Source organism: Dermacentor andersoni, chromosome 6, assembly GCF_023375885.2.
Source record: "Dermacentor andersoni chromosome 6, qqDerAnde1_hic_scaffold, whole genome shotgun sequence".
NCBI classification, from domain to species: domain Eukaryota; kingdom Metazoa; phylum Arthropoda; class Arachnida; order Ixodida; family Ixodidae; genus Dermacentor; species Dermacentor andersoni.
The window spans coordinates 54,946,175-54,958,598 of NC_092819.1; the positions used below are offsets into that span (position 1 = coordinate 54,946,175).

Sequence of the window (12,424 nt, forward strand, 5' to 3'; positions counted from 1 at the left end):
GAGTATGTGCAAGATGCAACCGGATGCGCCTTCGGATTAGCGTATAAAGAAAACGCTGTGAAACTTTCCGAAAGACATGCTGATACATTTGAAGAGCATATTGATCGCCTAGAGGTTTTCCTTTGGTTCGCGGGTGATTTACTTCGTTAAGTAGACCTTCTTTTGTCCACGCAAAGGTTCGCGAGCTGTCCACAGGCAAAAAGAATTGTGACGAGAGCGTTTCCTATGATCTATTCGCAGACTTCCGAGTGGGCCTGTTTTTTTTTTTTTTTTTTATTAGAAAGTATATAGACAACAGTCACCAAAAATTCAAGGGATGTAAGTCCGCTCGCTGTCTACAGACAACTCATTGGCTTCATTTAAAAGCAACTGTAGATTTTTCGTAAAGCTGTCTCACTCACACCTTTTAGGGAATCGCATATGCGAGAGAGAATAGCTGAAGTTTCAACATCCTGAGCTTCCTTGGCATAAATCTTCGCTTTTCTTACAGATGTTAGGCGTGTATGCACTGAGCAATACGGAACATAAAATAGCGCACGTAAGTGAACAACGGATCATACAGGAATTTTACTCGCAGGAGAATACGGTCCTCGTAACGACTTAGAGGTCTCCTAGAATTTATATAACTCTAAAGCTCTGTAACAGCACAGAACGGCTTGGAAGGCAGGCATTGCTGGCAAAACAGAAACACAGGTGTAGAAAACAAAAATATGTTGCATCTAATGTGACATCCAGATCTGTGTACCCAATTGATTGCTTGCAGTTCACCCTGGCGCCACTATCAACGAACAGATGACGTTTGACACGATCTTAGCAGAGCTCTTCCTGCGTTTAAGCGGACGACAAAGAACCAAACAACCAAATTACCTAGAAATCCTACTTGCCGTTACACCGCACGACTCGAGATCTCCCACTGCGCAATCAGTCCTTTGCTTCCTGCCCAGGGAGGAGTGGATCGCCGCACGACCGAATGAGCAATCAGTTCTTTGTGCCGTCTATATTTTGAATGAATTCAAGTTCTTGATCCCGGCTCTTGAATACAACCGCATCGAAACCGATTTAGCCGACACTGAATACAGACGTTACCTCAAGAGTTCTCTACGGCTGTAGAATACTCAGAGGAGTCTACATCACGCGGAATGAAAAGAAGAAAGTTCTACCGGAAGTCTAAACAGGGTACGAGGTTCGCTTTTTCCATTGGACCGTCGACAAACCCTCTCGTTTTCAATGCTTCCCCAAACTTCTCGGGCATCGGTCACGTTGCGCCCCCTCGGTTGTCGCCGCGGTTCCCGTAACGCGCAGCCTAGTTTCCCCGCTGTCCACCAGCAGTCGCCAGCACCACGCTCCGACCCGTGGTCAGCACCCGCTGGAAACGAGAGGAAAGAGGAGGGCAATGGAACGTCACATCCGGTCATCGCTCTTCCGGCGACAAGATGGCGCCCTCCCCCGACGGCTCCGCCACGCGTCGGCGAGAGGGGTGGGGGTGGCGTCGGGCGAGCGAGCCGCGGGTCGGCTGCCGGAGGGAGCGGCCGGTCAGTTCTCCGCGCGCCGCCGACCCGAGCACCACCCAGTGGCCACCGCCGCGTCCACCGCCACGATGACCGCTGCCCTGGCCGCGTCGTGTCACGCCGTCGGTCCGAGTCTCGTGTCCCTGCGCCTGGCTCCTCTGCCGTCGCCGCCCCCGCCGCCTTCTGCAGCCGCGGCGGCTTGCTGGGAGGTCCTCACGGCACACCGCCGAAGCGTCATCATCAGTACGTACACGACGGATGCGCTTCAAGTTTCTTTTTCTCTCTTTTTTGCAAAGCCCAGAATAGGTTCATGTTTTACAGAGCAAGAAATACGGATACAAGCATTAAGTAGGGTCGACACGGACGCTATCATTCGATTGAAGGTTTATTGTCGGCATGCTCCGATACGGCATCACGAAAGAAACGGGACACAAAATGAGACTTTCTTTAAACGAGGTGACAAAATCAGCTGTCACGCGGGGCGAGTTGTATACTTACGTGTCATATAGAAAAAAAATTGCCCCTATTTACTTCCAGCTCGCTCGCGCATTCCATTCCTGTTCCAGATTAGGCTGTTGACAGGACCGCGACGCGCCTCACAGTTGTCGATCTTGTGCAGTATGGAAGACGCTCGGCGCCATGTGCGTTTCTCGAAGGCACCGGCAGATCCTTCCCGCGCCGTGTCTCTTCGTGACGCGTCTCAATTCGTTGTCAGCTGTCGTCTTTCTTTCGCGTAACACTCAGCGCGACATCTTTCGGAACGCGTACGCAAACCAGGCGAGCCGAACTGATGCTACGCTAAACCGTGTCCCTGTTCGTATTGCGCGCTTCGTCGCGTCTCCGTGGACTCGGCGCCAATATTGAAGCGGTGGCTGGGCGCGCGGACGCTCGCTCACTTGTTGCTATAGCTTCACAGTGCGCCTCGTCACAGTGCGGAATTTTGTTGCATTACATTGACAGTGCGCGTTTTGACGCGTGGATTTCGGCAGCAGCTGACTATCGCGTGCCGATTGTTCACTCGCAAGTCTCTTTTCGCGCTGAATCGAGGGCCGAGATCGAGAGAGAGATGCAAATGAGAGAAAGGCAGAGAGGTTGACCAGAGTTATAACCACCGGTTTTCTAGCCTGCACTAGGGGAAGGGAAAGGGGAAATAAAGACGGAGATAAGAGCGGTGACAAAAATAAAAGCGTGAAAAAAAAATGAGAAGGGATGGAACGGGATCATTATAATCTTTCTAATAGTCCACTGCGGCGTAAGAATGTCAACAAAGGGCCGAGATCTAAGTGTAATACTAGTCAATCGACAATCGGCTCGACATCGAAGTGCAATACTAGTCAATCGACAATCAGCTCGCATCCGTCGCACGTTCTCACGACAGTGGTGTCGTAAAAAAAAAAAAAGAAAAAAAGCTGTACAGTCGTTGTCGCGTGCAAATTACGTGTCGGAGGTTTGCGCGCATCTATAGGTGCGAAGACTTGATGTAGTCGGTGTGAAACGTCGGCATATTGATTTTATTTGTTGTCGAGCTCCCTCCCGTGAGTAGAAATCCTAGAACGACAGAAAGCTGAGCTGATTGGTGAGGATTCATGATGCAAAAACGCGTAGGCGTGCAGGCACGGACGCGTCCGAAAGCGTTACGTTTTGGGCAAGTTGGTCGTGCATGCTTCTTATTAGACTTCTGCACGCACAAAGACAGGACGTCGAACGAAGAAGGGACACAAAAAATGCGCAACACAAATGTTCTTGTTGTCCACTTCTGTTCTCTTGTGTCCCTGTCTGCACGCCTAGCGGTTTTTGCATTAGAAATCCTAGTCTGAAAAAGCGAACCCGGCGCTCGCGAACTTAAACGTGAGTAGCGTTTCAAATACACGACTTCCTCGGTCGAAGATTATATTGCCGAGCGGAAAATCGACGTGCCCAATCATTTCAGGTTCACACGTTGCGAACTCACATAAAAAAAATAAAGGAAGTGGCCATGGTGTATGTTACAATGCCTAAGAGGTTGTGATAGGCCACATCATCCACATGCATGCAAAAAAAAAGAATGAACAGATGTTAGAGCAAGAAAATAAGTTTAACGCTCGAGACTTTCTCTTCACTTTCGTTGAATGGTTCTGTAAATAAAACAATTAGAATTCAGTGAATGTTGCATTAGCGTTCAGGTGTTCTCAAGTTGCAATATCTTTTGAATACTCTCTCGGTTCAAAAATACCTTGCGCAGAATTCATGAAACTTTTTCCTTACTAAGTGCTATGAGACGTTGGCCGGCCACCCCCAGTCACAATATGCCCTGCATGACGATTCACTGGCACCTTTGTCGTAAGAAGAGTCTTAGCGTAAGAACTGTTCTCTTAAATAAGAGCCCTGGAGATTTTGCATTCACTTCTCCATTGTGCCCGTATTTGCGGTGTAAAAGTCATGCCTATGCACGGTTGCAACTGTTAACTGTTTTGTAATTATTCGCCGTTTTTTTTTTTCTTTTCTCTTTCGCTTTCTCGTGCTCTGGGTAATGGTTCCTGCTCCCGTTTTTGCAGTGCGCATCAATGTCCGATACGCAGTATTTCACCTTTACTGTTTTGTGCATGTCGCGCAGAATACACGCAATTCCAAAAAAAAAAAAGCAATGTTTGGTTGGTTTTCGCTCAAAGCGGAATCTTGTGGTCATCACGATCCATGATCACAGGCGTCTCACAGCTCTGGAATTTAGGCGCAGTGTAACGTTTAAAATATTCTATAAAAGTAATCGCAATTTCGACGGGCGTGTACGCGTATATATGGCGTTGGTCGCATAGGTATCACTCGGCTATAATTAGTTATCATTGTTGGAAAAATCGTAATACGCCTGTCATAAACGGGTGCTGTTTAGAATGTTTTATTTTTCAGCGCCTTTTTTTTTTCGGCGCTCGGCCAATGAAAACCTATTCGTTACTGAATCGTTGTCTAAATAAGTAAGTTATCGTAAATTATGATCAATATAATTTATTGCATGCTAACTACTCTCGGCTCGCTTGCAGATTTCACCAGCGTTCATCAGCCTGTATACAGCTAGCTGAAGGGGTCACACATTTCAGAAGTTAAAAATAATAATAATAAAGCATTCACTGCAGCAGTTTAAACAACTTGTTAATTGGGTTAGTCGTGTTTCTTCTACCTTTCTACTACTTCGTTTGTCGTCGCCGTATGACAACCTCCTGACTCTCAGCTTCTTCGCCTTCACCATACACGGCAGTGAAAAACAAAACCTCGTCCGCCACTGCTACCACCGCGGGAATCGCAGTTATAACCCTGTGGCAATGTGCGGTTGGGAACCAGACGTACTATAAACTCTGAAACAAGCAAAGTAATAATCTCTCTCTCTCTCTCTCTCTCTCTCTCTCTCTCTCTCTCTCTGTGAGCTTTAGAACAAGATTAGTGTTTGGCAACTTGTGCGGGCCGCGCGGACTCTGCGAATGGTGGCGCCCGCGCGCGCGTTTCGGAGGACACGTGGCAGGCAGTATATACTGTGGCGGACGAGAAAGACGTTGCTGTGTGTCGGGTATAGAATAATGTGTTTTTTAAGATAGTGAGAGAGAGAGAGGACGAAAAAGAAAGCCTTGATCATGATTATAAATACAGCCGCGAAGTGATCGCGAAGACGCCGGTGATGAGAAGCGCTGCGGTGTCTCGTGAATGTATGTAACATGTAAAAGATTGGATACGCGCAGATAAAGCGGTTACAGCGTTGAGGACAGCGCCGTTATTAGAGAAGCGAGTGAGCAAGCGGGTAAATTGGAATAGTGAATCTATTTCTTGGCCAATCCCACCATAGTGGGTAGGAGCCCACATGCTCGACAGGAAGCAGCAACAACAACGACGACGACAACAAGGTGCCAGTGTCCACATTTAGGGCCAGCTGCTACGGCAGCGAACGAGTTCAAAGACGGAAAAAACATCGGAGTCTGTTGATCTTTAATGCGATAGCGTTATAGGCGGACCGCACCCGCGTTGTATACGTATCCGTCTGACGAAAAAAAAAAAAAATGGGCCGAATCCGAAGGCAGTGCGACCTCACACAGCGTCTCGAAACGCTAGCTGTCACGTGGGAATCACGAGAGAAACGTCTCGGAGAGCCACTTTCCCAAGAGAGAAGCGTGCGTGCGATCGTAGCCTAATGGTCCACTGGGATTGGAGAAACAGCAGGATTCGATCGCAACATCGGGTCGCGCATTATTTCACAGCGTTATATAGGCGCACTTCACCCACTCTTGAAAGTACCTAACAGACGACGGACGATGTGCGTTTAAGAGTACGCGAGCGCATCACAAACGTGCGCGAAATCGCAAGCTGGTAAAAAAAAAAAAAAAAAAAGCGATGCGACGTTTATATAGGAACGTCGCCTTGGTAAATGAGAGTGCGCAAGTTTGCCCGTGTGACGCACGCGCGTGAAGCCAGCCGTCGAGGCGTCGTAATCGTGGCCAATCTAAGTAAACGCTATTAGAGAGTTGAAAATTATACCAGCGCTAACACATGCATCCACAAAGGAACAAGGACAAGACACAAGCGCTGACTGTCAACTTGAGTTGACAGTCAGCGCTTGTGTCTCGTCCTCTTTCCATTGTGGTTGCACGTGTTAGCGCTGGTATAATTTTCGAATCTCTGATGGCGTTTCTATAATTTCTTCTTCTTTTGTTTTTGTTATTGCGCTTTCAAATCGGCATGCATGTTTTTTTTTACCTCGTCTGAGCGGCAGAATGCACGCCGATAGCGCGAAATTACCATTGCGACGCCGCCCTATATAATGCGCCGCAAGCCGCAGAGTTTCCCACTAAAATTGTTAGGGCGAAACTGTCGGCGCTGTGATTGTTCAGATACCGTAGGAATAATGGGTTGCCCATGTACTTGTCTAATCTTCGTGCTTGATAGCTTCAGACAGTTTCGTCTCGTCATTTATCACGCTTTTATATTTATTTACTATTTATTGGATCAATTTACGAGGAATCGTGTTTTTTTTTTTAATTTTTTAATACGCCAAGGCAATGAAAGCCTGTGTTCGGTAGGCATGAACAGAATCGCAACGTATCGCGCCGCGCGCGTAGTGCTGTATGCTATGTTACAGAAACGGGCAATTCGCAAACCCACGAAGCCGTTTGAAGTCCGCGAAAGATGAAATTTAAGCCAATTCTCCACGTATAGTGTGCGCACAACATTCCCGCGGTGGTTAAACCGCTATAACGCAAAAACGCTCCATTACCCTCGCGCTGTAGCGAAGTGACGAAGTAAGTAATGGCGCCTACGTTGGCTGGCGCCAATGCCGAGGGTGACCCGAGTGTGCTCGGAGTCTGCACGCGAGCGTATGTATTCGCTTTCAAGAATTCGCATCGTAAAGTTCGTAAAGCGTCAGACAACGCAAAGTCCAATTGTGAATATTAATTATGCCACCTGCTCGTAGCCTAGTGAAAAACAAAAACAAATTGTTGTTGAAGAAGGGTAAAAGCAAGTATATATATAGGCATGCGGTGCCATTTCTGAGTGGCTTTATCGCTCGACAATGATTTCGTTGTTTTTACGGTCAGCAATGTCAACTGTAATATTTTTTAAGCAATCTGCAGGTATTATGATCGCTACAGTAGTAGAGCGCAAATTAGTACACCGCTAGCTTACAGCAAACGTCGGCGCGAATGAATTATCTCTTCCATATACTGGAACATTACGTATAACGAACAGCCAGACCAGTCGAGCTATTCGTATAACGTGCACGAACAACGTTTACAATACTGTGCTACCCGTGAGAAAGCGCGTATTTTTGAGAGACCACTATAGGAGCCGATTTGGCAGAGCTTTCCGGTGGTTATTAGTATGACCGCCATCGTCGTTGTATGACGCCAGCTGCTTTTACGAACAGTTTTTAGCAAGAACAAATGCCAGAAAAAAAAATGCGATTTCGGATATGTGATTAGCCAAGGCGGGCGTCCTATGGCAAACAACACTTGTAAACGAAAAGCTTTGTGAACATCGCGCATGGTCAGTCGCCCCCCGTTAATGGCCTCCACTGCGCTTGCAAACATGACTTCTCCTAACGAAACGACTCGACGTTTCGCCCACAGAATTCAGGCAGAGTTCTTTTTGTTGTTCTCCTGGACAGCTGTTTGTCGCTGGAAAAGCTCTAGTAACCTTAGATATCATAATTTTCACTGCCTCGTTTAGCCTCCCCCGTTACTACACGAACGACTGTCGTATGCACTATCGACTTCGCAAGTCGATTACGCTGTTTCTTCGTATATTTTCCTTTTAATAGCATTTACCCACATTCATCCGTCTGTCACGATGTTATAGCCATTATATGTTAGACGAAATGGATGCAGACTATACGTTATCGATAAATTGAATAGGTTTGCCTTCATGATCGATAGTACATACTTTCGAGAGCCTACAGCCGCGTATTGACAGTACGGCGGTTTTTCCACTGGAAAGTCGGATATAACAAGGCTTGTCGCTGTCTCCAGACCGCACCAAATAAACCCGACGCACTTCGGCGTCGTGAAGTCCGGCGGCTACTACGCACGCGCAGACACCGAGCTGAACTATAAGACTACTACTTCCTTATTATATGCTAATGTTGCTTTGAGATGTTAACTATATGATAACTGTTCTTGTACAGGAGGTCCCGATACAGTCTTTGACTACGGGATCTCCTTCTGCATACTAAATACTTGTAACGTGACCCAACTTCTAATAATAAATTCTGATTCTGATTCACTATACAGAGTACAACACAGCAGGCCGCCGCTTTACCGTCGCGAAGCCGAAGGGGGTAAGAATATATATACCCTCCGCTTCCACGAGAGGACGTATATATTATATAGCATTTACCCATTCGGACTCTTGACTCCGTCTTTTATCCCTTCTCCGAAAGGCACCAGAGACACTTCGACGTTTACCCGGCCCCCAAAGAACGGAACGAGTGTATAAGCCGGAGGCGAAATGAAAATGGACTATACCCCCCCCCCCCCCCCCCCGCGTGCCCGTCCCCGCGGCAGTGCATATAGAAGCATGCGCAGGCGCGCGCATTTAAAGAAAGGGCGATCTCGAGTGATTGCAGCTTGCGCAGTCTCGCATCGATGGCTTTTACGCGATGGTGTTGTCGGTCGCCGCTGTGAGCGCGCGACGCAGGCTTAGAACGAGCAATGTTGGGGGGTGAGGGGGGGGGCGCCCATTCCAATCATTTCCCAGAGGGGAGGGCTCTATGCGAAGGAGGACACAAACGCACACGCACACACACATGCACACACACACGCACACATATATAGATACTCCGCCGGCCACGCGCGAAAGCGCCGGGAATCTGCCGAACAAAAGAAAGCAAGAAGCCAATAACGAGAAGGAACAGATTTGCCTCATGCACGAGAATCTATTTTTTTTTTTTTTCCTATTCGTGAAAGCTTATCTGCGAGATTCCTCGGCGTTTCCACGAAGTCTCTTCGAGTCCCACTTCCAGACTATAGCGTATATATCTGAGATGGGAGTCCTTGTGAAATTGACGACGAGTGGAGCTATCGCGGAGTAACCCGAGCCACCACGTGCAATGGACAAAATGGCGACTGGTCGCTGAGCGTGCGCGGATACTTAAACCTGGCACTTCCTTTGTTTTTTTCAATTGTTTCGCTGTCTAGGCGTCAAAACGCATTCGGAAAATTCAGCTCGCTAAGAGTAACAAACCAGTTAAAAGTTCCAAACTGGGTTTGCTGTGGCCCACCGTCCATCCGCGTCTTGTCTAGTCGTCAGGTCACTAGAACTCCATCCGCAGCTTCACCCTCCCCCCATGGTAAAAAAAAAAATCCTTAAAACAATGCTGATGCACCAGACATAAAGAACCGAGTGATCACGCCATTCGGAAGTATTAGGGGTATGTTTGGTGGCTCTTCTTAGTGATGATTCGTAACGGATGCCCCATGGTCATATATATACGGGCGTGTCGGGCCCCCACGCAGGCAGCGTTGCAACTTGAACCCACGTGATCAGCGTTCTCTCGCTGCCACCATACAAACTCCAAGCGGAGCACCAAGATGGAGTCGAATAAACGCGACGTGAGAAACAAAATTTACAGATTACTCTCAAAAAAAAAAAAGAAAGAAAGAAAAGGAAAGAAACGCGCAGTGAAGGTGTTGTTCCTTCGTGCATGGTACACACAAGGTAACATTTATTTTATGATCATGTTTCACAGTAAAAGTACAGCCTCGAGTTGCGTTTGCTGTCTGTTGTTCTGACGTTTTACGGTGAGCACGCCACTGCACGTTGGCCTTCACCGCCGCACGAAAAACGGTCGCGGAACTAGATTTTTAACAGCTTCGCTGTAACACGAAACACTGCCCGCCGGTGGCGTTAACCAATAAGAATGCCGAATGTCCTTCGAGATGTGTTCATCCGCGCCTTCTGTTCAGCGGACGCTGAACTCGCGGTATACGACGTCCACGCGCAGACGTCCCAACGTTTCGCGTATCGCTGTAATGTGTCACGTACCAAACGAAAACAAACACTCTCTAATCTCACCAGTAATCAGACAGTTACGCCCGGAACTACATTCCGCCGCGCAAGAATGTTGCCAGTGCACGCCTGGTACATCCGGCAGCGCTGCAAGCGGAGCGCGCTAAACACATGTGCAATCGCGCATGCGTTGACGCTGCAGTATATGCGATTTGTGCGAGTTTCTTGTGCGTCACGCAGGCTTCGAGACTTGTGACGTCTGTGCATGTATTTCGGAGGCCATGGCAAAACAATGCCCTATAGCGGACGAAGACGACGTTGTGGGCGTCACAATTGAAGTACCGTGTAAGAGTATGTTAAAAAATGGCTGTGGCTTAGCTAAGGTTAAGCCCAGGATGCGAAGCATACTAGCCTTTATTTTAGTTGTTGAACCACTGTTTAGCCTGGTGAACTGCTGTTGCTTGGCTATATTTGGTTCGGCTAGACGAAGAAACAACTCATGCAGGCGAGCGCACGAGCTGAGACCCGGCTATGTAGCTACGCGGCCGCAAGCGAGCGCACGAGTTGAGTCTCCGCTTTTGCAGCTGTTATGACGTCATATGGTAGCTACGCGGCCGCGCGCGGCGCAGCAAGGAAGAGCGTGGTTGTGCGGCTAGTATGCTTCGCATAAAAGGCGGGAGCGTCCGCTGCGATCGAGTAGCGCTGCTGCTATCGAGGTATAGATGGGTTCAGGAGCCGAACTCACGAAGAAACCTTTCGTAGGCGAGTGACTTTTTCCCATTTCACTCGCCTTCGCTAATAGTAAATCCGGCATCAGGATTGCCTAGAATTCGCTATCACGCCAAATTTTGGCATAAGAGCTTTTTTGTGTGTGCGAATATTTATTTATTTGTTTGTTTATTTATTTCACAATACCGAAAGTGACGCGAACGCCCACGGGTAGCACGGTGGCCCTCACTGACACGACTAGCTACTCTAACTCGTCAGCACCTCACGCTGGCATATATATATATATATATATATATATATATATATATATATATATATATATATATATATATATATATATATATGAATAGGGAAGATGATGTAATCATCTTCCCTCTTCTTCTTAGCGCGTGAGCTGGGGCGTTGCCTTCTTTTGGAATAAACAGCGCTGGACAACTTGATCGGTCTCGGTATTATAATATATATATATCAAGCCTGTATACACATGCCGCAGTCCAATTCGTGACAGTATACTGACGTCACCGGTGCTGCAGTTTGGCGCGAAATTCGAAGAGTGTGGTAAGTTGTTCGGCCTTCACTTTCTCCTCAAATGACCGATGCTATCTCTCTAAACAAATGCAAAACAAATAACCTTTTTTTTTAAGTATTTCTTCACCATTCCAAACCGACTTAGTTTTTCGTTCTCCTCAGTGGCAAACGCGGCCGTGCAGCTGCGTCGTGACATTTCGTTTATATGCATATCATTTTTGTCGTCAGCATCGCGACGTGACGCTGACCGTACAGCAGGGAAAGCTATATACAATGGGTGACTATATACCTATACACGCGATGCCCCCGAATGAAACCGCACCGTCCTTATAGCGTTTGTCGCCGCTGTAAGACGAAAAAAAAAAAAAAGTTATCAGACGACAAACCTCGGCTTCGTGCGTGGTACTGAACAAATCCTCTTTTCGCCGGCTGTCCGAACCAGCCGTCACCATTGCATTCTATTCTGCTGCACGTGTTCCAAGCTCCGCGGTGAGCACCGTGGCGCTGAGTAACGCATCCACTCTCTCTCTCTCTCTTGTCCGGCACAGAGACACACCCCCTCCCTCTCCGTTCTCTGACTTGTCCTCGCTCCGCCGCGTGCTCTACTTCTGGCTTGGAGATGCAGTCGGCCAAAGAAATGCCCTATATATATATATATGTACAAAATGGCATAAAAACAACAACAACAACAATAAGAAAACCCACTGTCATCTTGAGATTGTTGAGGATCCCTTGGAGTTGACTTTTACTTGGGAATCTTGTATATGCAACCCCGATCGCTTCGTTACTTGGACCGTTTAATTTCTTGTTTTGGGTCTTACCCGTTCGGAAGTCCTCGATCTTCGTCTTCAGCCCGAGGGCGGGCAGGGGCTGGAAGTACGATAAAGAGAAATAAAACGAGAGAAAAGAAAGGAAGACACGCTGTTGACGCCAGGAAATGCAAGCGAAATGTAATCTCAACCCCGTGGCGATCAATAAGAAAGACCGCGCGGTTTCAGGCATGCCCGATTACGTAAAATGAATTTCTCTCTGTTTCTTTTTTTTTTTCTTATTTTTTTTTTACTGCCTATCCCGCCTGGGAAGCACGGAGAAGCGAATCGCGTGGTCTTTATATGCGGAAAAATGTTGTAGCACGACATATTTGTATTTCACTTTTATTTTGCTTTGTCTTTTTCTCTTTCTTGAAAGTGTATATGCGA

General features: G+C 47.5%; 1 protein-coding gene across 2 annotated transcripts in view; it reads left to right on the forward strand.

Annotated features, from left to right (window-relative positions):
• The window catches only part of lin-28 (protein lin-28 homolog), a 211,795-nt gene that overhangs the window by 14,802 nt on the left and 184,569 nt on the right, over positions 1 to 12,424 (forward strand). The window contains exon 1 of one of the 2 annotated variants that reach the window (XM_050171685.3): positions 1,379 to 1,751. The exons of the other annotated variant lie outside the window; for it this stretch is intronic. Coding sequence (XP_050027642.2) covers positions 1,394 to 1,751 — 358 coding nt within the window. The 5' untranslated portion in view covers positions 1,379 to 1,393. Of the gene's footprint in view, positions 1 to 1,378; positions 1,752 to 12,424 lie in introns of those variants that run through there. 2 annotated transcript variants of the gene reach the window in all.